General features: G+C 35.5%; 1 protein-coding gene across 1 annotated transcript in view; it reads right to left on the bottom strand.

Annotated features, from left to right (window-relative positions):
• Window positions 1-5,003: 5,003 nt before the first annotated feature.
• The window catches only part of MMRN1 (multimerin 1), a 58,950-nt gene continuing 36,423 nt past the window's right edge, over window positions 5,004-27,530 (bottom strand). Inside the window, exons 6-8 of the mRNA XM_014787892.2 lie at window positions 24,665-26,653; window positions 6,982-7,134; window positions 5,004-5,754 (exon numbers count right to left, since the gene is read on the bottom strand). Of these exons, the coding sequence (XP_014643378.1) occupies window positions 5,333-5,754; window positions 6,982-7,134; window positions 24,665-26,653 (2,564 nt within the window). The 3' untranslated portion in view covers window positions 5,004-5,332. The remainder of the gene's footprint in view (window positions 5,755-6,981; window positions 7,135-24,664; window positions 26,654-27,530) is intronic.

Below are 27,530 nucleotides of genomic sequence, written 5' to 3'. Positions count from 1 at the left end.
GAAAATTATTGCATGTGAATATATCTAAGAAATTAAGATAAAAAAGTACATGTTCTTGACACACATTTGATGTATAAGTAGCAACTAACTGTCTTTGTCAAAGTTTAACATTTTTCTTATCATGTATTATATTACCCGCCTAGCCATCTCAAGTCATTTTTGGAAATGGCTAGGTAGCAGAAATAAATAAATTTTTCCTACATATGTTTTCTGGCAAGTTACTGTCATCTTTAATCCACAGATTTCATATCGATGAAGAAATAGATATGTGGTCCTCTTTATACATACTATGCACAATAAAATGCTTTGGTGGTGATGATGGTGACAGCATAGATAAATGAGGGGAAGTAAATTACAAAAAAAAAAAAAAAAAATTTAGGGACCCACCCAGTGGCACAAGCGGTTAAGTGCGCGTGCTCCGCTGTGGCGGCCCCGGGGTTCGCTGGTTCGGATCCCAGGCACGCACCCGATGCACCACTTGTCAAGCCATGCTGTGGCAGCGTCCCATATAAAGTGGAGGAAGATGGGCATGGATGTTAGCTCTGGGCCAGTCTTCCTCAGCAAAAAGAGGAGGATTGGCAGATGTTAGCTCAGGGCTGATCTTTCTCACACACAAAAAAAAAACTAAAAAAAAAATTTAGAAACTATCTGTAATTGTCTATTTCCTGGTGTTAAGAATCTAATGAGTCAATTTCTTCATTAGTGTCTAAAGTAAGCAAAGTAGAGTGGTATTTATAAGAATACTCCCCCTTGGGTTGGGTCATGTAGTATTTTCACTCTTAACTTGAGTGGACTTGATAGAGTTTTTACTTGAATCTAAAAAATAAGAAATTCCAATAAGTATTTGAATCCAAATTTTTGGATTTGGATTCAAATACACTGAAAAAAACACTGACTCCTAGGTTGTGTCGTGTAGCATTTTCACTGTAATCTTCAGGGGGCTTGATATAAGTATTTATTTGAATCTAACTAATAGGAAAACACATTACAACCAGGATCTGCTATAGACTGATATTTTTAAAACTATGGAAATAATATTTTAAAATACCTAAATATTAACTACATTCAACACTTGGTATCTGAAGAATGTTTTGACTTAAACCTGGGCTTTGACAATTCATGAAGCAATCCATGAAAACAAGTAATAAAAATTCCAAAATTTGGACTTTTTCCAGAGTTTGGGATTGTTTAATTAGGATGTCAGCCCGGAGAAACGAACACTACTTTGTTGTTGTTTTCTTTAAACACAAACACAATGTAGCTCATTGAAGATTCTCACTGAGCTGTGGTAAAAGCTCTCAAGGGAAGGTGCTTTATAACAGTCCTCGGCTTGTGGATGAAACCAGGGTTTGAAACCAGTGGGGCAGCAAACATCTCTGCCTTTGACAGGATAGATCAACCCAGCTTAGTGTACAATCCAGGAAGGCCAGGCCTAGCATTTCTGCTCTAACGTGTACCACACCTGCCTTGCAAGGACAGAGGATAGGCAAACAGTTTTGAATAATAAGGAAAATTTTGCTACCTTGAAAATTGCCCTTGATGAAGACAAAGAATATTACTCAACTAGTTCCTAATGTGAAAACATTCACACTAATAAACCACAGCAATTTTTTAATAAAAGTACCAAGTTGTCTACCCATTTTCTTCAGACTTGCATGAAAAATGCATGATAAAAATCTTGTTTTATGTCTACAAAAAATATGTAATTTATATATATTAAATAGATATATATATTTATATTAGATATATTAGATAAAAACTTTAAGTTATATATATAATATGTATATAACTAACTGAATGGATGTATAAATGTATCATTTATATATCATTATACTTACATTAAAACACAATGATATAATATAAATATATAATATATAAATGATATATTTATATATCATTTAACTGAACTTCTATGAATTAGAAACTCATTTGATTGAGTAAATATATATTTTGGGACATATGAACAACAACAAAAAAATCCACTCTAAGAGGATTAAATATGCTAGTCAACCGAAAATCAGTATGGCTTATTTTATGGACATTTCTTAATGTCCAAGTGATATTAGCTCATTCTTCCAAAATGAGAATTTTGACTGGTGAAAGACAGTAAGAAAGAGCCATTTAGGCACACTTGGATTTGAAATATGAACTTTCTCAGTTCCTGGAATGATTTCAAAGGAGGTAATGGAAGTTTGGTCAGAGGTGCAGAAATAAGACGGGGTGGTTATTAAGGACGCATTTCCCGTTCTCACAGAGCGGCCCATGCCTCTTGCCGTAGTGAATGCCAGCACGACTCTGGATCAAGTATTACAAATGTAACATCTGTCTGTACTGGTTTACTTGACAGCTATTTTTATATATGATTTATCCTGCTAGTCACAAAGTAGGTATTTATTAAATAATTGATGAATGAATGGATAGGATATTCTCAGCAGTAATTAGGGCCTCAGTGTGCTTCAGGGGCTTGCTGGGCAGGAAGGTCTAGTGAGAGAGAAGGCCTCTAGAATTCAATCTACAAAATAACATCCATCAATGTTTGCTGTCTCCATAGGAGAAATCAAGAAAATCTCAGTGCTGTATTTTTACACATGGGTAAGTTTGGTCATGACAATTAGAAATACATTACTAAATTAATTGTCTTACATTATATTGGGTGGATTTTAAAAAAATAGCCAAACAAGATCACAGCAATGTCTCTTTGCTATTAGTGGCAATTTGCCATTTGAGTATTTCTACAAATCCATATAAGAATAAAAAACAATACTAATAATTAAAATTCCAAACACCAAAACATCATTAAATGCTAAATGTTCTCAATTATCTAATTACAAAATCAATTAACTAAATTGTGCATGGAGGTGACAAATATTGTCAAATGATTTGCTTCCTTCTGTTCTGCCAGCATTAGAGAAAAAGCAGTACATTGAAATCACTGGAATCTATGTTGAAAAGTAAATTTGTAAAACAAAAATTCTATTTACTCTATGAGTACTTGAAGAAATAAAATGAAAAACATTTTACATTGTGATGCAATTTTAGGCAAGGACTAAAGAAAATATCAAAACTTCCCAAATATTTTTGAAAATGCACATTTACACATAACAGACCAGAAATTGTCCGTCATCCAGTCTCCACTTCTCAGCATCTAGCTCACACTCTTCCCGGGCAGCCTGAGTCTAGTACTGAGTGAGGCTGGGCTACAAATGCCCAGCTATTTTGGTTCAACTTGAGACATTCCGACGGGCAGTACTAAAGTTAAAAATACTGTATTATATTTTTGAAAGTTGCTAAGAGAGTAGATCTTAAAAGTTCTCATCACATGGAAAAAAATTGTAACTACGTGAGGTGATGGATATTAACTAAATTTACTGTGTAATCATTGCACAATATGTACATATATCAAATCATCACATAGCACACCTCAAACTAAGACAATGTTATATGTTAATTATATCTCAATAAAAAAAAATACTTCACCCTTCCCTGCAGGGTTGGACAAGGTTCGTCAGGCTGCAGTTTGAAATCTTCTCCTACACGATTATTATGAGTTCCATACACGTCATAGTGTGTTCATTCCTTTTATTGCTTGGCAGTCCCCTACTGTACGGAAATACCCGGGGGTTTGCTTAACCATTCATCTGTTGTTGGACCTGTGGGTGGTACTTAGGTTTTGGCTATTACAAACAAATCTCCTATGAACATTCCTGTGCAAGTCTTTGTAAGGACATATGCTTTCAAGTTTTGGCAAATTTGAAAATTTTTCATGTTTCTGCTATTTTCACCTTCAAGATTGGCAATATTTAAAAAATTGTGAGTTTTGTGAGAGTGTGTGGGGGATGAAGAGCAGTCTTTTACATGAGCTAAACAGGATTATCAATTGGTACAAATATTTTCAAGGGCAATTTGATAGTACTTATCAAAATAAAAAAATGCTTATTTTTTGTTCCAGAAATTCTCCATAATTTGCTGTACTATTGGGAAAATTAGTTACCTTCTCTGTTTCCCATCAGTGAAAAGAGGATGATAATATGTAATATGTATCTCATAGGTTTAACACATAATTCATAGGATTATAGTGAGCATTAAATTAATTCATGAAAAATGCTTGCCATACCATAAAAATTTTCATTATTATTTTTACTATTACTTATAAGAATCTATTCTTCAGAAATACTTTGTCGAATATGTAAGGAATGTATGTTTAAGGGTGTTCACTACAATAGTATTGTTATAACAAAACATTGGAGACAATCTAGATGACCTTCCGGAAGAGGTTATTAAATAGATTATGGTACGTCTGTGGGAGGCAATATAGAGAAAGGAGGGAGGTGGGTGCTGGAGAAGACATGGACTGATTCTGAATCCTTCCTCAGTCCTTACTAATTGTGGAGCTTGGTCCATTCCCTAATCTCTCTGTGTCTCAGTTCCTTCAACTATAAAAATGATGATAATAATACTCACTTGACAAGAGTTTTTGTGAGGAATCAATGAGACAGTACATGTAAGTTTCTTAGACAAGGACCAGGGCATCGTGAGCATCCCATAAGCTGTACTATTACTACAGGATATTATGTGCCCTTTATAAGAATACAGCAGGTCTGCGTGTGCTGCTGGAGAAGAGGTTGCTAGAGAAAGGTATGGTTTTTTTCCCCTGGAGATATTGTTTGCTGGAGGCAGGTAAAAGATCCACTTACATATCCTTCAACTTGGGGGTAAATGTTCAAATATTTGTCGATTATTACTTTATCCTCTAATTACAGGAAGAGAACAATAGTCAAGCATATTTCAAATTTCAAATTCAACTTTCTTAATTTTGGTTAGAAATGAAAATTTTAATATATAAAATTGATCAAGTCAACAGTAAAGAGTAAAAATCAAAGTTTAAAAAACACTTAATCTTTGAGTAATTTATTTGAATTTGTGAATTTAGGAAATATATGCTATATATTTATATTCACAGGGAATAACAAAAGTTAAGTGTTTTATTGGAAAGACTACTGTGACTGACAATACTGAGTGATTGCCATTTTATAATGTTGCTTTACATTGAAAAGACTTAACATGAGAAAACAAAAATAGTTATGCTAACAAATGCACTTTGTTTTCTGTTCCACTAAATGTTTTTAGGAACAAGAATCCATCTTATACAGGTTATGCAAGAGATACACAAATAATTTTATGAAATAAACAAACTTAAGCCTTACTCAGGTTAGAAAAGAAGTTGATTTTCATTTTGTGTGGAAAAGCCAAAAACAGAGCAGATGTGCATGCAAAGAGAAATAAAAACACTGGCTTCTTCTCAGTAAAGGTGACAGTCTGCCTTCATACTAATTTATGTTCGGTATAACAAGTAACCACTAAATGTGGTAGCAGGCGGATATTTGGCTGGAATTGTTCCTTTTACAAGTCGCAACCACACTTCCTGCCCGTAATTTAATTCTAGTAAGGCATCTCCAGTCAAAACCCTATCACAGTGTATTTCACTGTTAGTATTTTCGGATTCAAATGCAAGCTTGTCTTTTCCATCAACCACTAAAAATCCAGAGGTATGAGCACTCAACGACTCGATGGTGTACTTAAAAACATACACCCCAAGATAAGGAACTCTGAATTTTCCAGTTCTTGGAGTATATGAAGCTCCATAATTGACATCCAAATTATTAAATAAGATAGGACCAGGTGTAGTCATTCCATATGTATGAGATGCAAAAAATGCCACCATCGGTGCATATCTGTAAGATCCTTTGGAGAAATCTGTTAGAGGAAAAAAATGGAAAGAGTTAATTTTTCATGTTTTTATCTTGTTTTGTTTTTCTTCATATTTTTATCATTTTATCTCAGTTACAAAAAGGGTTAGCAGAAGGAAAAAGGTCATTCATCAGATTTAACAAGCGCACAGTGTCTGGATGCCTGCCTCGTCTCTTGGCTGAATTACCTGAAATCACTTAGCCTCTCTGAGCCTCAGTTTCTCCATTTAGATCAGGATGGAATGATAATTACACTCCATACCTCCCTCACAGAAATGCCTCAAAGATTAATTTACATGTTGCTTTGATCTCTCCAGAGATAAAGGAATTCAAAGCACTCTATGATTATTATGGTATGCTAGAATGTTTTAAAGCCCCTTGCAGGAATTGAAGCTGACGCGGTGTAGAAACAATTTTTCCAGCACCTTGTCAAACAGTTTCCAGAGGGTAAAACGGAAACCAAATGAAGTCATATGCACTACAGAGAAGTAGACAAAAGCAATTTTCTGTGTAATTAATGCCAAATGTACTTACAAAGGCCGAGATTTAAAAAAAGACTAAAAAATGTGTTCTTCACTGTGCAGCATATTATTAAGAAAAGCTTGATTTGAAATATATTTTTTGCTGTCATCAAAGAGAATATATTTTAAACACTGCACATATTTTCTTGTACAAAAATCAGAAATGTTACACTCTTGAAGTAAATTTGTAGCAACCAATACTCATGAAGGTACATAGACAAAAAGGCAGCTTGTTCTACTCAATACATCCGAGCATGTTCTAACAGTCCTCACACAGTCAAAATGGCTTTATTAGCTTAACCTTCATGGAAGACATGTCGCTAAGCACTTATTAAAGCTTCATTTAAATGACCATATCTGATGTGAATCAAAGGTGTATTTCTTTAACAACTTGTTTGAGGAGAAAGAGTTTATACCAGTTGGATATATATATCCATATTCTCTTTTAGGAGGCACAAGAGAAAAAAACTGCTTCTATTGTACCAATAGTGAAAATTTCAACAAGTGTATGTCACTATGAATTTACTTGACAAAAAGACATTTCCAATGTAAACAGAACATGTACATTATTCAACAAGTTTCAGAAGTAAAATGAATTAATCCTCAAGTGAGTCCAGATTAAGCAGGGGTTTAAATATTCATTTGTAAATATTTTTGAAAACTGTTTTTGTTTATGACATTGAGCAAATCCAATGTTGCATGCACTTTCTTACCTGGAGCTACCGCATTTTCTCCCATCAGCTTGACAGTACAGTTGTCACCAGTAAAAGGATGTCGGCAAGCACAGACAAAGCTAGTTCTTCCATTTATACACGTGCCCCCATTCTGGCATGGGGACCTACTACAGTCTGAATACTCCTCTGTTACTGAAAAAGAATCAAGAGAAAAGAGGGTAAAAATGACCTATTTTCCTGTTCATCTCAAATCATAGTTTGCAGCAGAATGGGAAAAACACTGAATTAGAAATAAGAAAAATGGGTTCCCAGGCCAGGTTGGCCACCAGTGTAGTCATGGGACATCATGCAAATCCCTTAACTCTGAGCTCCCTTTCCTGCTTCTTCGAAGAGGGGGTAATTCTATGATCTATTGCATTTATTTGTGTGGAAATGTTAAGATTTTGGTCAACTATATAAAGAATAGAATATCTGGCCAGGGAATCATGTATAATTGGAACTGGTACGTGATAAAGGTAATATTTCAAATCACTGGAGAAGAAAAATGTCTATTCAATACATGGTGCTAAGATAATTGGATATCCATAAAAACATAAATTCCTCATGTACAAAATACGAAATGTAAACAAAACCCCATATGATCACACTACAATAAAAAAAAAAGGAATATCTTTGTAGAGCTTTAAAGTTTCAGAAAACTCTTTCAAAGTAAAACAAAAACCAGAAGCCATAAGAAAAAAATCCTGGTGTTTGACCACCTAAGAATTAAAACTCATTTGCAGTGAAACCACCATTATCAAAGTTCAAAGATAAGTGACAGATTAAGAGAAAAGATTTTTTAACAGACACCACTATCTAATAACTAATATCCATAATATATGAAAAGTTTTGACTAATCCAAAAGAAAGAGAATGTAACCCCTTTTATTTATTTATTTACTTTTTTGTGAGGAAGATCAGCCCTGAGCTAACATCCATGCTAATCCTCCTCTTTTTGCTGAGGAAGACCGGCTCTGAGCTAACATCTGTAACCCCCTTTAAAAAAGTGAAAAACAGGCAAATGATATGAACTGGCAAATCACTGAACAAAAAACACAAAAGCTCCCTAATACTTTTAAAACCTATTTAATCATACTTCTACTTAAAAATAATAAATTACCATCACCAAGATTTTTATATCAGATGGCAACATTTAAAAAGATAGAAATTATTCAGTAATGGTGATATGAGGGAAAATGGGCCTTCTCATACAATGTTTGTTAGAGCTTAAATTGTTAGAACTTTGAATAGGACAATTTGACCACATTTATCAGAACTAAAAAGGTTCACTTGCTTTGAGTCAGAAATTTCTCCTGGCAGAATATATACTCCAGACACACTTGCCTACGTATACAAAGATGATTGCTCCAGAATGTTCTTTATGACGTTATTTGCATTAGTGAAAAATTGTAAGACACCCAAATGACCATGGATGAGGAACTTGTGAAAGGAATTATAATATCTTTTCAGTAAGGAATACTAGACAGCAGTTAAAGAATGAAGTAGATCCCCAACACATTTGATTTACTGAAGACAGCAAGTTCCAGTTCACACATTAGCTACAGAATAGTTTCATTTATTTAGAAAGCCTCAAATTATGAATATGGTTATAAACATAATACATAATTATGCAAATACAGAGAAGGGGTTGGAAGAATAATTACATTACTGGCCACAGTTACTATGGCACCACCTTGTGGCAATAGTGTAAACAGTTTACAATTCACTCATTTCAAATCGTGATTGATGATTTTTAAATTTAGTGTTATTTGCTTTGCTTAACATTTTTCTCAAGAAGGGAGATCTATAAACATTTTATATACGTTCTATTTTATATTTAAATAACTCAAGTTCACATAAAATGTGACTACTAATTTGGAGGAGGGAAATTTCAGTGAGTCACCCTACGTGATGCAATTTGTGTTAATAAAAGAACCCTATAATGCAATTTGTGTTAAAATGTCAATATGCCTAGAGTAAAGTTGACAGAAGGATGGGGTAAATTTTGTTATGTGAAGTCATGGAAGGCTTTTTGTGGTGGGATTTGAACTGGGCTCTGACACTTGGGGTAGATTTAATTAGAAACAGGGAACAGGACTCTAGGAACAGCCTGGGCTGAGTGGCTGAGGCACAGGAGAGAGTGTGGCTTGGCTTGGATTAATGGAGAGATATGGGGGATAAATGTTAATAGGTTGGCTGGATTCAGATTGTGGAAACCCTCAGATGTTTGGATGGGGAGTTGGTACTTATTTCATAAATAATCAGGGAACCATGGAAGATTAATTTAGAGCATGAAATTTTTTGCAAAGAAAACATGTATTACTTATGCAATTAGAAATTGATTTAGGGGCCAGTCCAGTGGCATAGTGCTTAAGTTTGTGTGCTCGACTTCGACGGTCTGGGGTTCGCCAGTTCGGATCCTGGACACGGACGTACACACTGCTCATCAAGCCACACTGAGGTGGCGTCCAGCATAGAGCAACTAGAAGGATGTCCAACTATGACATGCAACTATCTACTGGGGCTTTGGGGAGAAAAAAGGAAAAAAGGAGGAAGATTGGCAACAAATGTTAGCTCAAGGCCAATCTTCCTCAAAAAAAAAAAAAAGAAATTGATTTAAATTATCTTGATATATTCTCTGCAGTATTCCATAAGCTATTTTCCTCATTAAGATACATATGAAAAATATTACATATATGTAATATCTCTTAAGAAATGCTTCAAACTGGCTCACGTTTCTTTAACATAATTTCTCAACCATGCAAATAGGTTATTAAACCCTTCCATTTGCGGTTAACTATCATTCTAAAACCTAGCCTATTACTTGCTAGCTTAAAAAACTTCAGTGATTCTCCATCACCTATACAAATGGAATTCTTTATGTCAAAGCACTGGCTTCATCTGTTTCCACATTCTCTGAATCTAGCTCAGTGACTGACTCACAGGATGGTATTCAATTAGTGTGTTTCACTAGGAATGAATCAATTGTGCAGTGGAGTTGGGAAAACATTGAATTATTTATGTAATCTGATCAGCTCTATAATTCTTATTTCCCCAGATGGGAAAATGCCACTCTCACCTGTAATCTCTGTCCTGTGCATGAATCAGGGATCAAACCTGTTCTAGGCAAGAGAATTTCAGAAACTCTAGAAACGTGTTTCTCTGCATTGCTATTGGCTATACTCTGATTCTACAGGGCCAGGGCCTTTGCCTTCTCTTTAACATCCAGGATGCACATTCCATTTTTCTCCTCCTTCTGTTCCATGACTTACAGGAACAGGGTCTTACCTTGCTCTCCTTCTTTGAGTCATTTCACAGGGTGTCATTTCGCCCTCTATTCTAATTCGTTTGTAGGATCATTCATCTGGAGAAGGGGTCCACGTGAGTCCCGCTGGGGGCCTGCACCTTCTCCTATTGCTGTAGTAGCTCATACTCGCTGAGACTACGCACGGTTTTCCTTCTAGGACATCTCTCCTGCTGCCTAGTGATTATCTGTCAAGGCTGCCTCTCCCCCTGGTCTGTACCTGCTTCTGCAGTGTGCGTTTTAAGTTCCTTTCTTTGCCTTCTTTGATATTTTAGATATCTCTGGTCTCTGAGTCCCTGCCAAAATAATCCACATTACAGGACATGGACTTATGCCCATGGCTCCCAGAACTGGATACGTTGTGAATTGAGTCTAATCCGAGCGGGCTACGGTAACAATCGCCAGTTACCCCTGCTGAAATGATCTTACACTTCTATTAATGCTACATAAGCATTAAGTGTCCATTGTCTCTTTCAGCATCTGTATTATCACTTTATGACATAACATGTCTTCTATGCTCTGATGTCACTGAAGGTCTCTAAAGTTCCATATCCATTTAATTCATTTTAACATGAATTCACAATTATTACTGATACATTTATCTTATTAAACTTGACTCATCTCTGTCCACAGAAACTGTTCTTTGTTTTAATTCTGTATGCAATGTTTCAACCACCTCTCCTGCCTTTGTTATCACTTCTAAATTTATATTTTATGTATTCATCCAAGTCATTGATAAAAATACTTAACCGATCAGCGTCAAGTACAGAACCTGATAACAGACAACTCATGATTGGCTGGCACTGATTTGTCAATTGAAACTATTTGTATTTTGTTATACAATCAGCTACAAGTCTACTTTTTTTACTTCATCTGACTCGTATTTTTCTACTTTATTTCTAAAATACTTAAAAAACAGGTACCTTTGTAAGTTCCTGTACATATTTGTGCTCAATAGGCAATTTGTTCTTGAATTAACAACAAAAATCAGACTCCAACTATGCATCATTTTCTTTTTTGATGTCTTCCCTCCTTCTTGTCCACAAAATTAATTATGTTAATTCCCTTAATTATTGTCTGGAGTTCTCTTGTTGAACTTATACTCTACCTTAATTGCTCGCGTGTCCTTCTTACTTCCAACCAGAGCGTGAGCTTTTGTAAGGTCAAGCTCAATTCTCTATTTCTTGAAGTTTGTGTCACTACTGACGAGTACAGTGTCTGACATATAGAAATGCTAAAATGTCTCCTAAAGATGAATAAACAAATTAAGGAAAGATGACCACATTCTTACCCTAATACTCTCTCTCTTCTTCACACTTTCGCAAAGATCAGGCAGAGTTTGATGTTATGATGTCATCCGCATGTTTTTCTAGAGACATGGAATCATTTCAAGCAAACTTTCCACGACTTCTCACCTACCTTGGGCTTCAGTAGCCTCTTAAACTCTTTCCAGTCCATTTCTTTTCTTTGATGGAGATCAGTACAATTAGTTGAACAGTTCTGCCAACTCAACATTCTACTAACTTGTGTAAACAGTGTAACTAATCTTTCAATACCCATTTCCATGCTCTGAACATGACTAAAATTCATTTGCCACTGTCTTGCAATGTTTCATAAGTCTCAATTTGTTCTGGTCTTTGCTCTCTGGACCCTAATATGTGCTCAAGTTACACTTTCCTATTAATCCTACTTCCATATTTCATAAATGTTTATGTTAAATTTGAGCTGATTGGAGAGCTCCTTACATTTTCAAAGCACTTTGCCTTTGCTAATATTTGCCATTCTTTATTATAATTACCTGCTTAACATATGAGTTCCACGAGAAGAGGGACTGTTGAATTTGTGGCTCTGTCCACTCAATCTTTCTCAGCACTCGGTCACCACTTAATAAGTATTTGATGACTAAAATGAAGGGGCACATTGTATTGACATCTTCTACTTCATTCTTGTTTTCATTTATAGTATACATAATATATTATATGTAATAGGTTTTATATAATGTTTTTACGTTTAATTATTATTTATTTAAATTTATTTTGAATTCTATTTTTTATTGCTTAGTTCTACTTTAGTATTAAGATCTTATTTTTTTATTTCTTCATTTAAACAATAACGTTGCAGAAGGCAGATAACCCTGCTCTCTGGTTGGAGGAGAATGGAGCTTCCAACAGATGAGTGAGGGAACCTCTCATTGCCTCTGGAACAGTTTTGTCATACACAGAGGTAAGCATTATTTAAATGCACTACATAACTCCGCTCTAGGTAATATGCCCACGCAACATTAGAACTATTCTTTACCTTTCATCCTGATTCCAGTGCTCTCTACAATGTTTCCCATCTCATACTTACGGATACATTAGCTTTCAGTGCTAGTCCCTCTCCCCATTTATCAAAATTGTTTCTATCAAATAAGGCTTATCCTTCCATTGCTCTAAGGATATTCATATGCTCTTTTCCAACAACTTCTAGAAAAGTGAATATTTGCTTGCTTATACTATTTTCAAATTCATTATTCTAATTAATTATATTTTGTCAATTGGTGTATAGATGGATGGAAATATTGTTTCCAATCATCTTAACTACTTTTACTTCAAATTTTCAGTTCTTATTTTTGCTTTTTAAATCACATTTGTTGTTCTTGATATTGTTTCTGGCATCTTTCTTCTCAACACTTCAAACATAATTTTAAAACTCATTTAATCATATCAGCAATCTTTACCAAATGTATTAGCTCTGTCCCAGAAGATTTACTCTAACCCTTATCACTAAATTATTATTCTTTTATTTTAAGCCATGACCTGGAAAATTAAATGTTTTTATCTGATATTGTCAACTGTTTTCATCTTTTTCTTCGAAGTCATAACCTTCAATCAAAAGAAGTATAACAAAAATAGCAAATACATTAAAATATGTTCAACATCATTAGTCATTAGGAAAATGCAAAATAAAGCCACAATTAGATACAACTATACACCTGTTAATATGATAAAATAAACAATATCGACATTGCCATGTGCTGACAAGGTTGTGGAGCAATTAGCATTCTCACACATTACTAGTGGAAATGGCAAGTGGTTGGCCATTCCTTATAAAGATAAAACTATACTTATCTTACAACCAAGCTATGCTACTGCTATATATTTAGACAAGAGAAATGAAAGCTTATTGCACACAAAACCTGTATGTGAATGTTTATAGCAGCTTTATTCATAATCACCCCAAGTGTAAACAACCAAAATATCCTTCAACTGGTAAATGTAGTCCATCCATATGGTGGACTCAGTAACAAAAAGGAACATGTGCAACAACATGGATGACTCTCAAACATATTGTATTAAGAGAATGAAGCCAGACTCAAAACCCACACGCACTGTATGATTTCATTTGTAAGATATTCTGGAAAAGATAAAACTGTAAGGGAAGAAAACAGATCACTGGTTGCCAGTGACTGCAAGTGGAGGTAGGGTTTGACTACAAAAATACGTAAGGAAACTCTGGGGGTGATGAAACTGTTCTCTATCTTGATTGTCATGGTGATTCCATGACTACGCATTTGTCCAAACTCACAGACTGCATAATCAATACAGTAAATTTAACTGTACGTAAATTATACCATAAACAAACGAACCAACAAACTTGTCTGCTTCAAGTCCCGTAATTTCCTACCTAGAATTTCAAAATCACTGAAGATATTCCAGGCTGGCTCCTTTTTTTGTTGTTGTTGTTGGTTGTAGTACTTATTGTTGCCCCCACTCGTTGTTTCCAGTTTATCCTCATTAACTTTCCTAGTTGACATTCTTCTTATGTCATTTAGATGATTACAGTAGTTTTAAAATCACTTTGGCTGCCTCTAAACAACCTCTGTCCATACAGCTGTGAAATACCCTTCCCTGACACTCTACAACATAAACACCATTGCCTGTTAAGCTCTTATATTATTAAATTTTTAGATTTTTCAGGCAAACTTTTCACGCAAAGTTAAAGTGTGCATGTGTGTATGTGTACATACACATATTTAACACTCAGACACTTTCATAAATTGTTCTAAGGAGTATAAATTGATAGTCTCTGAAGAGAAATTTGGCAATATTTATCAAATTCTTTAAAAACGTACATGGGCTTTGAACGAGCAATTTTACTTCTTGGGTGTTATCTTAAGGAAATAAAATTAGAGATGTGTGCAAAGATTTCTCTACTAGTGCAGCTTACCTAAAATACAGAGAAATTTGAAAATGCCTTAAAAGTCAAAAGTCAAATACAGGTTAAATAAATGTCAGTACATTCTTTTTTTTTTTTTTTTTTTTTAAAGATTTTATTTATTTATTTCTCCCCCAAAGCCCCAGTAGATAGCTGTGTGTCATAGCTGCACATCCTTCTAGTTGCTGTATGTGGGACGCGGTCTCAGCATGGCCGGAGAAGCAGCGCGTCGGTGCGCGCCCGGGATCCGAACCCGGGTCGCCAGCAGCGGAGCGCGCTCACTTAACCACCAAGCCACGGGGCCGGCCCTCAGTACATTCTTTCATGTAACAGAGAGACAGTGTATCATTTAGAGCATGAGAGGAGATTGATTGCTTGGGTTTGAATCTCAGCTCTGAAATTAATTAGCTCTGCAATTTTATGCAAGTTACTTAACCTGTCTGGACACAATATCTTCATCTGTAAAATGGAAATAATAATAGCACTGCCTATAAAGATTGTTTTGAAACTCAAATATATTAACATATGTAAAGTACTATACATGGTATTATGCCTAGTATGTAGTATGAAAAGAAAATAATTATATGAAAAAATGAGCATTCTGCATAAGAACACTAATCACATAGTAAATGCTTATGATAAATTGTAATTATTATCATTATTGTATAATATGCATAATAAAATATAAAACTAATATTATTTGAGGGCTTACTATATGCCAGCCTATTTTCTTCTTTGTAATTTAGAGAGGTTCCATATTTTCCATAATGAATATACATTACTCATAGAGCCGGAAAAATAAATTAAAAAAAAAAGTCGATATCTTTGTCACAGCTGAAGCATGAGTACACCTTTGCAGAGGGGCATTCAAACAGCCATACCGACTTTCTAATCATGTTTGTCCATAGTCTGTGAGATGGACCTTATGTTCCATTCCAGTCTAGTTATTATTTCCCGGATGTCTCCTCAACATTTTTACTTCTGTTATTTTCTTTGCACAAGTCCCTTGTCTACATCTCTATGTCTTTTTGTCTTTTTCTGTTTTTGGAAAGACTTGGAGTTCCATGACACAGGCCCTTTCCTGATCACTCCTCTTTTTCCCATCAATGATCTCTCTCCCTTTCTCTTTCTCCTGCTCTCTTCAAATATATGAAATCTTCATGTTTCTATCTTCCATTCTCATCTTTTTCTCTAGCTATCTAATTTACTTCTGTGTCCTCAAATAACACCTTTGTGCAAATAATTTCAACTTTTATCTACAAACCCTCTTCTGGTTCCAGACCTACGTCACGAATTGACTTTTGGACTTTTCCGTACAGATGAAAGATCTTTAAACTAACGTATCACAGACTAAACTTCTCTTCCTGTGTACATCTATACTTCCTCCTTAACGTTCCTATTTCCATTAATGGAATGATCAACTTCCCATCACTGATGCTTTATTCAAACTTTGGTGTTTTCTTCACTCTAGGAGTTTATATTTTCAATTAGCTATTTTCTACTAAATATATATTCACATTTAACTACCATTCCCAGCTTCCATTTTATTTCTGTCTCTGTCATCTAGTTGAGGTCTTCATCTATTCATGCCAGGGCTGTTGTAATGATTTTCTGACTGATCTGTCTGAAGAACTCAGAATAAATCTTAATAGTGCACATGCATGTTTATGTCATACTCCTGCTCAAAAATCTTTGTTACCAACAGAATGAATTTAAGCATATTACACTCAACACAAGGTGTAAATGGTTGATTGAACGCCCAGCCCAAATCTACCTCTTCCATGACATTTGCCCAAACACCTGGTTCTGAATAAGACACTAAACGCTTATAATAATGAACTCTTATAACATTCGTTTAGTGCTTAGTATACGTTGCAGTATGTTTCTTTTCTTCCACATTCAAAATAGTTCTATAACAATATAGTCCTCACAAGTATATGGAAAAAATTTTAAAAAACATGAAACATAACAACAACTAAACATCACATTGCTCTCTAGGTACATCTTCTACCATCAGCTTTTGTTAAAATTATAAAGTTTCTGAACCAGGGCCTTGCTTTCTATTTGTTTGTATTCCCAGTTTCTTACAGAGTTCACTATTTTTCCAACAACTGAAGCCTATCCTATCATCTCATTTAAAGATGCTGCGATCTGCTCCCAACACACCCCAGCATGTCCCACAGTGTTCTGATTCCCTTACCTCTCTGCCGTTTCTTTTACGCATAGCATTTACCACCTTTTAATGTACTATGTAATTTATATTTTTATTTATTATGTTTCTTTTTTCCTTTCTCTCTATCCCTGCTAGAGTGTAAACTCCAGGAAGATAGGCATTCTCTTTTAAATGTTGCAATGTATCAAAAGCATCTAGAACAGTACCTGATTCGATTTGGCACTTAATTAATATTTGTTGAATTGAGTTGAAGTTATGATTTATTACTATATCCACATAATAGTAATAATTCTAAAGATAAGTCATTTGATCCTAAGAGAAAAACTGCTTAAATGAGTTTGAGCACAACATTTAGAGCTCACATGACGCTGAATAATAAAAATGATCTTCTACTTTTATTGTACCTTTAATCTAGGGAGGTATTTTTAAAAGATCTTCTTGAAGTAGATCTGCAGTTTGACATTTTCAAGCAAATTTCTTAGTTTACAATATAGTCACTGAGTTTAGGCCCTGTTTGAAAGGCAGTGTTGATGTGTCCTCATTATTACTCAGATAATTACTTGGGTTATTTGAGTATCTTTCATAACTGCTAGCTTAACCTGGAGGTACTGGAAAATAACAGTCAGATGCTAGTGTGTACACACGGTGTGCTCGCTCTGCTGCTTCTTCATTTCTTCTCGAGATTCTCTCCTGAACTCTCTTGAACCACCCCTGAAGAGGCTGCCGTTCCCCTGACTCTGCCCCTATCTCTGGCCTCTCCACAGCATGCATGTGTTCCCTTGGCTTATCTCACCCAAACCCAGAGTTTCGAGATACCATCTTTACGCTGATGTTGCTCAAATCTAAATATCCATGCATATTTTAAAATTTAACACTTGATCAATAGAACGAAGCCTAGAAAAGAATTCTTAAAGGAGTACTGATTAACCATAAAACATGGTTTCCTTTTTTGTAAAGGTAGATGTGTATTTTGGTTCCTATATCGCTCTGGCACAATGAAATTGATAACTTCTTTCACTGATTTCTTTAGTTCTCCAAACACTGTGCAATAATTTATTGGTGATTTGTTTATAGAGGTGAAGAGTCTTGTTTACATCATTCAATAATGACATCAACAGAGTGCCATGTAATATTTTCCTCTACAACAATGATAATCAACATAAATAGATTTCATTAGTTCAAATTAAATCTAGAATAAAATACTTATTATTTCTTTTCCGAGTCACTTTTAAGCTGTGTATAGTAAAATTGGCAATTAAAAACTTTTAAAATGTTTTTCAAACCTCATGTGGAGTTAATATATGGCACAGCTATTCTTTTTATGTTGCAATTTTTTTGTCAAGATGCAAGTATCATATCCATTCATACCACTATGCAAGTTCATAATCTGTGATTTAATAACCCCTGCACTGTCCTTTTCATGTTTGATAATCAATATGACGTGAAATAATACTGCCATATGCAATTTTGAATTTATAGGTTTGCTAATGACCAGTAGAAAGACATCTATTCATTGTGTTTAATTGCAGACCAGTTAATAATCAAATTTGTTTCAAAACTTTTTTGTCAAAGAAAGAGTCTATTGTCGAGACTATCTCCCATGATTCTTATTAGGGAAAGAACCCAAGTAGACACAGTGACTGTGTGTTCTGTCCCATGACCTTTTCATTGTCAGCCCATGTGTTCCAAACTTTGGTTCTGATGTAAGCATTAAACACATGAGTTCTGACTCTTCACCTTAGATTTCATGGCCACTTTATTGCAAGACAAGGTGCAGGGAAGTGCTATCATTTTTGCCAGCATTCTCTCTTCAGCTGTCATCCTTCCATATCAAGGGGAATCCTACGGAAAGCTGGAGGAGTCCTGTCTTCTCCCAGAGAACCATGAACAAAAAGTAGTTCATTTAATATTCTCTCCAACACTGATATATTTTATTGACACAAACTGGGGAGGCTATCCCCAGCAGACAGGCTTCCTAAGCAATTCTGACACAAAGAATATCTTTAAGATCATGAGCAGAAGAGAGATAATATAGCAAGTCTGAGACTGCTGTCTTTAGACAGGTCTGCTTGCAAGGGGTTTGGCCCACTTCTGGGAACTTGGCTTCTCGTCATTCCCTAACTGATAAGTGTCATTCACTGTGCCCAGACTTTGTACAAACAATATGGTTTATGTTGAACATCTGCTTTCCTTCTGGGAGTCTGGAGTTTTGATATGCGCTAGGCAGAGGTTACTTATATGACAAGCCCTGTTATGGACTAAATGTTTTTGTCGCTCCAAAATTCTTATGTTGAAATCCTAACCCCCAATGTAATGGTATTAGGAGGTGGCACCTTTGGGAGGTGACTAGGTCATGACGGTAGAGCCCTCATGAATGGGATTAGTGCTCTTATTAAAGAGAACTCAGAGGGCTTTCTTGTCCTTCCCTTTCTGCCATGTGAGAACACAAGCTGACAGTCTGCAACCAAGAAGACAGTTCTCGCCGGAACCCAACCATGCTGGCCTGATCTCAGACCTCCAGCTTCCAGAACCGTGGGAAACAAATTTCTGTTGTTTTATAAGCTACCCCATCTACGACACTTTGTTATAGCAGCCAGAACTGACTGAGACAAGCCCCAATAAAACCCTTGGATGCTGAATATCTGATGGACTGCTCTGGGCAGAAATATTGCACACACGTTACTGCATTTTCGGGAGGCTAGAAAAGAGACCACCCACAAGTGTCCTCCCTCATGGGAGAGAGAGAGCATAAGAAAGCCTGTGCGTGGATTTCTCCAGACTCTGCCTGTGTCCTTTCCTCTTGCTGATCCTACCTTGTATCATTTAACTGCAACAAACCTTAGCTGTATATATAACTACATGCTGAATCCCATGAGCGCATCTACCACAGCACCAAACTTGTGTGTGGTTTCAGAGACCTTATAAAGCACATCATAAACCCTAAATTCAAGCAGACATCCTTCAAAATTTAATTAGCTTATATTCAACCATTTTGGCCAGAAGTCAACTTAGTTACCTTGAGGTATATTTGAAAATGTTAATTTTTTATAGCATGGAAAAGCATACAAAGAGTAGAAAATACCTTGGGAAAAAACATTATTAAAACTTGCAGATATTTTTTAGTGCTTGTCAATGCACATGAATTTTAATACGGCTAAACCTTTGTATTTTGTATCCTATTCTTTCTGATTTATCATTATATGATAAGCATAAGCTCAGTTATAAAGAAATGTTGAGTTTAAAATAGTGTGACTTATAAAAGCAAAGATGGAACCGTGGAATATCATGAGTCTTTACATTGATGCATGGAAATAATCACATATCAAATATTAAGTAAATATGTTAGAGAAAATAAAATACAAACACTGAATACAGCTAAGAAAATTGCATCATATAGTCATGATGAAATTAATAATATACCTTATGCAGGTTATTTCCTTGACCCTCAAAATAAACTAGTAAGATGGGTATGTTATTCTGATTTTATAAATTAGGAAAGCAAGGTTTATAAAAATAAATTAAATGACTTATTACAAATAAATACGTTGGCCAGGCAGGACTTGACCCCTGGTTTCCTGATTTCAAATTTGGTGCTCCTTAGTCATCACAGCTGCCTCTATGCAGAGTCACAGAACTTAGAAATGGTTTTAAAGGGATACAAAGCAGTTAAATAGTCACTAGGCTCTTATTTTTCTCTTTTAAATTGCTTATATTCACAGCAGTGATAATTTTAAAAAGTTGTATTTTGTACACTATCAAATCTTTTATAGAATGTAATCTTTCTTAACAGGAGTAGTTAAAGGGGTAATTATGAATAAAAGAGGTTTTTAGGGAGAGCTGAATACATTTGATAAACATTGGTGAAATGGTTAAAATAAAACGTTGGTCTCACAAGCGGGAGGGCGCTTCCTCAGCAATGTGGTCGCTGACGTTACATTACGGGAGGACTCAGCTCCTCTTGGAAGGCAAGCAGCCAAACTCTCTCTGCAGGGACAAGTCTGCCAATTGCTGTACAAATAAATCTTCAAAGATGAAATGAACCCCTCTCGGTGTCTATTGTTTAGAAACAAATCAAATATTTAGCAATTCAGCTGGAACAGCTTATCAGCATTGGCCTAGGAGGAATCACAATTAGCCTAACTGAATGGCTCAAAAGGAAATGACAGGGCTGAGTACTCTGAATTTTGCCCTTCTACTGCATCAGTCAAAAGAAGATCTTGTGAATAATTGATGGTGACTTTCAACGACAACTGCCCACTGACCACATCACTGAAAGCCAAGCTGAAAAGAAGCACCTTACTTCATTCTGGTTGATGTAGAAACACGTGGCAGTATTTGGATTCTCAAGAAAAGAGACTCCCTGGGACTATCAAATCTGGCTGTATGGAGTAGTCCAGTATGGCCCGATTCTGGCATAGATATGATGCTTCTAACAGAAACAGAAGGAAGACGAAGGTGGGTGAATGTACTCTACAATCTCTGTGAGTCCACAGACCAAGGGTCAGGCTCTATCACTTACCAGGTGCATGACCTGAGCAGCATGCTTTAGTTCATCTCTCTGGGGGTTAGTTTACTCATCTTCAAAATAAGAATAAGGATAGCGACCTCATAGGTATTGTTAAATGAAGTAACATACAGTATAATTTGTGCAGTGCCTGGGATATATAGTAAGTGTTAATAAACAGTATTCAATATGATATTGTTTTAGTATTACTAATATTAGGCTTCAAAGGAAGTGATCATTTATTAAAATTAAGATTAAATTTTAAAAACTATGCTTATATATTTTTTCTTTCTACAAACTGCACTTATTATTCTGCAAATGATAGCAGCTATAATCTGAATAATATTATTGTGAGATTCATAAGATGATGAGAAGGTATCTTCTGGTGTTAGTTATACAGGGGAGCAATGTGGCTACATGATATTTATAATATAGTAGCAAAGGTTAAGCAAATAGCCAAATGTAGCCAGTGTGTCTGTGTGTCCCACCCCTGGTGTAAAACAGGGTATCAAAGGAAGTAGTTTATTTTGCAGTTGGTTTATTCTCACGGAGAACTTAGCCTGAGTCCTCTGGTTTCATCACCTTGCATAGACTTTCCTTGCTCAGCTGTCCAATGAATGCCATCAGTTTTATGCTCCACAGAAGCAGGGCTGGCTTAAAGAGCATGTGTGTCTATGCACGTGTTTAAAAGGGCCGCACACGTTATGTTGCTGGTCCTGCATAAAGTAAATATCTATCCCACACATGAAATTAGGCCAACGTATCTTTATTGCCCTGATATTGTTATTGGTTATCTTTACTGAGATAAAATAAAGAACTTTTAATTATTAATTTTGGTAGATATGCCTATAAAAAATTCTACTTACAGTAAATAAAGGAATAGAAAGAAATTTTATCAAGGCATCATTGGAAAAGGAAAATCAGAACTGAATTAATTATTAGCCCATTAGGCCCAATTTTGAGTCCACTGCTATATAAATATCTAAATAGAATTTTTATAAGCTCCTAACATGCATTCTTTATACTTTAAAAGTGTATTAGTTCTATGATCTATTAAACCCTTTACTTCAATTATTTTGAAGACATTTAAATTTTCTACTTACTATATAGATGACCCAGGTATTTTTTGGTTTAAGAAAAAAAATGACGTATTTTGCCTGGTCTATGAACACACATCCTGTAGAGCTTACATGAAACTCATTTGCAGTGTCCACAGGAAGACCAAGGATTGAAATCATGTGGAAAAAAAACTCATTATTTTTCCTAAAATTATTATTATAAGAACATCTTGTACTGAAATACTACCTTTCTCTTGGAAAAATGAAAGTCTAAATAGTTTGTTCTGTGATCTCACAGTGCAAGGTTAGTCCTCCTGGGTCAGATTAATTTGGAGGGAGTCATAAATAAATACAATAATGTAAATAGTCAAGAGACAATTCAACTGTGTATTATTCTGTTATTTTTAATATTACCAAAATCTTCATAAATTAAGTATAGGCAGTTATATTATGTTAGAATAATGATCACCCTTTTGTAATTAAAAAGCAACAAAATACAAAATTTATCCCAATGGGCATACAATTTAACAGCAGACTCATATGAGAGGAACACTGCCTTTTCTTTCCTTTTTTTTTTTTTTTTGGTGAGGAAGATTAGCCCTGTGCTAACATCTGTTGCCAATCCTCCTCTTTTTGCTGAGGAAGATTGGCCCTGGGCTAACATCTGTGCCCATCTTCCTCTACTTTATACATAGGATGCCTGCCGCAGAATGGCTTGATGAGCGGTGCATAGGTCTGCGCCCGGGATCTGAACCTGCGAACCCCGGGCCACTGACGCTGAGGACACGAACTTAACCACTACACCACTGGACTGGCCCCTGCCATTTCTTTTAGTAAGGATCAGTAGCTGTTCTTTTCATTGTGAAAAGATTATTTAATATTGCTCATATGCCAAACATACTCATAAAACACTTCATTCATACAGAAAGACTATTAAGTAGTTTATATGCACCACACTGAATTTCTCCTTCCTTCTAAATTTATGCTCCTCCTCTGGTGTTTACAACATCTGTTAATGGTACTGTGACCCTCTCATTTCCCAAATTCAAAACCTCAAAACCTACAATATTCTAGGTCTCTCTCTTCCCCAAGGGCCATGCATTCAGGCTGTGAACAGCTCACGTTTTTTACAGCGATGCAGTCTGCAACATAGTTCTGCTAATGAGCTCAGCAAAATACCTATGGCAATCCCGTCACTTAAAAGGAAGACACTGAGATGGAGGGAGGTGAACTTACCTCAGGCTACACAAACATTTGCTGAAACGACTAGGACCACAATCAAAATTTGTTGTTCCTCGGATCATTACTTTACGTGCTCTCTTGTTTCTATTGACTTTACTTTTACAACATTTCTCGCATCTGTCTCCTCTGTTTCAATGACAGATCTGCTCTTAGATCTGCTCTTCTTTTTCTTGTCAATATTCATTCAATAATGTCCTAATTGATATCCCTAATTTCATTCTCTGCTGTCATGCTGCACACTACTGCTAGCTTCATGCTTCTGAGACACAGTTCTTACTACATCCAACCCTCTGCTCCAAATTTTCAAAAGCCACTCTTAACAAAACTGTGTCTAAATGCCTTAGTGCTATGGTCTGAATGTGTCCCCCCAAAATTCATATGTTGAAATCCTAACCCCCAAAGTTGATGATATTAGGAGATGGGGCCTTTGGGAAGCACTTAGGTCATGAGAGTAGAGCCCTCATAAATGGGATTAGTGTTCCTGTACAAGAGAACCCAGAAAGATCACTCTCCCCTTCCACCCTGTGAGAAGGCTATGGCTATGAACCAGGAGGAGGGCTCCCACCAAAACCTGACCATGCTGGAGCCTAGATCTGGGACTTCCCAGCCTTCTTATGAGAAATAAATTTCTGTTGTTCATAAGCCACCCAGTCCGTGGTATTTTGTTATAGCAGCCTGAACAGACTAAAACACTGAGGTTGGCATTCATGGCCTTCTGCCACCTACGCAAATCTAATTTCTGCTCACTTACACATTCATTCAGTCAGACAGCCTTTCAACAGATACTTATTGAGTTTCTTATTGCATAGACTGAACATTTCCAGGTGATGCCAAAACCAGTAAGACTCAGTCTGGTCTTATTCATCAAGGAGCTCTTTGTCTAATAGCTTTTGTTAATTATGTATGCAAGGAAAAATGTTCCACAGGGGCAGATTTGATGGTTTTATAGGGGTTTTGTCACAAAAAAGTTAAAAAACATGTAGACAAATATTTACACTCTAAGTACTTGTTTCACATTGATGCCTAATTTACATAGGATAGACTCAGATCCAAATAATACATCAGGGATCTTCAAATTACTTGACTATCTACCCAAGTTCAAGTAGGCACCTTTTATACCTTATGGACTTACTAAGCCATACAGATCTACTAAATATCATTTAAATTAAAGGAGCGATTGAAAGTTATTTTTTGGCAGTAGCTTACCAGGAAATACAACGTTGTCTGTGTTTCTTTGGGCCCGGCCTATGAGGACAGTGGTAAGATTCACTGCTGGTTTCTTAAGTGTATTGGCTTTCTTCTGCAATGGTTTTACTTGCTTCTGAGGCTTGACAACATTTGCAAGACCACCAGACAGTGATCGATTTATATACCGAGTTAAATTAGATAGGGCAATTTGAGTTTTTATTTCAATTATTGATTCCACAAATTCTGTCAGATCTTTCCGAAGAAGCTGACTATCTGGTAGGGACCCTTTTATCCACTTAGGTATGGAAGCATTCAGTTCTGATATACTTGTAGAAGTATTATGACACCTTGTTAAATCTTCGTAGAGAGTTTTGTTAAGCAAAGAGAAGTTAATTGAAAGATGGATAGATTTTGCTTCCAGTGCCTTAAATCTGGAATTTAATACCTGCAGTTGAAGAGCCTGGTCTCTCTCATTTATAGCTACACTGCCTTTTTTAAGTGAAATATAATACGGCATGAGCATCTTGCTTACTTTAGACTCAATGTCTTGCAAGCGAGTTTCAAAATTTTTGGACATCTTTGTGGCTGAGAGTATTTTTTCTTCCAAATGACTCATATTTTGCTGGTATTTTATCACTTGGGGTGTGCTTTCATTGAACATTTGATAAAGCTTTTGAAAGTCGGACTGATTTAATTTTTCATCTTTAGGAAAATCTGCAAGGGCCTTGGCAACTTGCAAAACAAAGTTATATCTCTGATCGTCACTGACCAAAATCTGAATAGAATCATTTAAACGTTGGAATTGAGGAATAAACGTCAAAATAGTTTCCATATTTTGGGTACATTTATCATGGACCTCAGGATTACACTTTATTGTACTTAAAGTCTCTTTTAACATGTAGTTATCTTGAATGAAATCAATGGCATTATTTATAATAGTCATGGTCTTATTTAGGCCATCTTCCATTTCTATGGCATATTCATTGATACGTCTGTCTAAAGCATCACCACGACTCTGTACTTCATTTCTAAGTAAGTTGTGTCTTTTTGAAAGTTCTCTGATAAGAAGATTTAGACCGTTGACAGCACTAATCAGATTTTCTACCTTTTTCTTTGTAGCTACTGCTTCCTTTGGTTGTTCATATGTCGCTGTCTCTCTAACTGATGCTCCCCGCTCAAGCAAAGGTTGAAGTATCTCCATATCATAAGTCAAATCATTTAGTTGCTCATTCATTTTATCCACCTTATTGTCCATTGGAAAGAGAACTTCAGTCAATGTTTGGTTTAACACTTGTAAATTCTCTTCTGTGTCCTTAATTTGAAATTTAAAATCATTTCTGCACTTAGATAACATGTCTTCACATTCAACCCTGACAGATTTTTTCTCTATCTCCAAAGCAATGGTGAGATTGGTAATCTTGCTGTCTTGGATGTGCAAATCATCAAACATTTGCAGCATCATCACGCCTTGCTTCTTTATTTTCTCATGTAGAGTAGACATGTACTCAGTGACATTACTGTTTACTGAGTCAGCAGCTGGAATACTCTTCTGATCTGATATTTGTTCAGGTGATAAAAGCTGCTCCTGTACTTCCTTCATTTTAGACAGTGTCTTGTTGAAGGATTCATAATACAGAAAACTCCGTAAGTGTTCTTGTTCTAGAGCACCTTCTAAATGAGTCTGCTTTGCTTCTAGTTCTTTGATAGGCTTCTCACATGTAAAGGTCATTTCTTGCCTTATATTCACAATGCGATTTTTTAGATCTAGTATATCAGTCAAAGTCGGCCTATTTTCTTGCATTAAAACAGACTTTTGCTGGACCACTATTGAAACCACAGATTCGTTAACTTGTTGAATTATTTGTCTAGTGTTTTCAAGTTCCTTTGACAGACTCGATACAGTCTTGAAGAGCTGCGCTACGTTCTCTTGCATGTCATTCTGAAAAACTTTAAATTGTTCTCTTACTATATCCTTTACCAGGTCATTAATGCTTTTGGATTTTAGACCTAAAGAAAGAAATAATAAATAACAATAAATGATACATGATTTTAATTATATAAACTTTAGATGTCTCTAAAAAGATAAAAAAGTTTGAGGTTAAACAATAACATGTAATAATAAAAAACATTTTGACTACATTTACTTATAAAATTTTTTAAATTACCATAGTTTCCAGAAGGTGATCACCTTCTTAACTGACAAGCCTGAGGGGAGAAGTCAGTTGTGGTGTAGAACATACTAGAACCATAAAGCTAAGGCTCTCTGGACAAAAGACATGAAGGAACTACTATGGACTTTAGTTAACTGGCCTTGAATACAATGAGTCTAGGTCTACTCTTTGTCTGGTATGAAAATAAATGGCTTTGGACTTTCTGCCTTAGTAAATACTACCTGGTGTTAGCTCATGTCTGTGTTATTAGGTTTCTAGTAAACAGGTTTCAGAGCTTGTGTTTTGAGCTTACAAGAAGTAATAAATTGACTGCAGAGAAGAAATTTAATGAGATTCCCAAATGAAGAACAATATGAATAGTCACAAGATTCAGCAATACTTTATAATAATAATAAATAATAATAACGAGATATTTGGGAATCACAAAACTAAGTCAAATGAAAACAGGAATTTAAGATATACATTAATTATCATAATATGACATTAATTCTTAACAAAAAGAGAAAAAGAAACTTGCCACTATTGAAGCGCATACTAATATCTCCAGTATTAGAAGCATGGACGGGTCATAAGCTAGAATTATTGTCAGTTCTAAAAGTAGCGTTAAAAAAAAAAAGGAAAGGAAAAGGAAAAGGGTGGTGAACTATTCAGAACTATTTAGAATAGGAAATAAATATTTTAGAATGTAAAAAAAAAACAACACAAGCAAACAA

This window comes from Ceratotherium simum, chromosome 8 (genome assembly GCF_057802395.1).
Source record: "Ceratotherium simum simum isolate JZ-2026a chromosome 8, ASM5780239v1, whole genome shotgun sequence".
NCBI lineage: Eukaryota > Metazoa > Chordata > Mammalia > Perissodactyla > Rhinocerotidae > Ceratotherium > Ceratotherium simum.
This window is presented reverse-complemented; position numbering and strand designations above follow the sequence as displayed.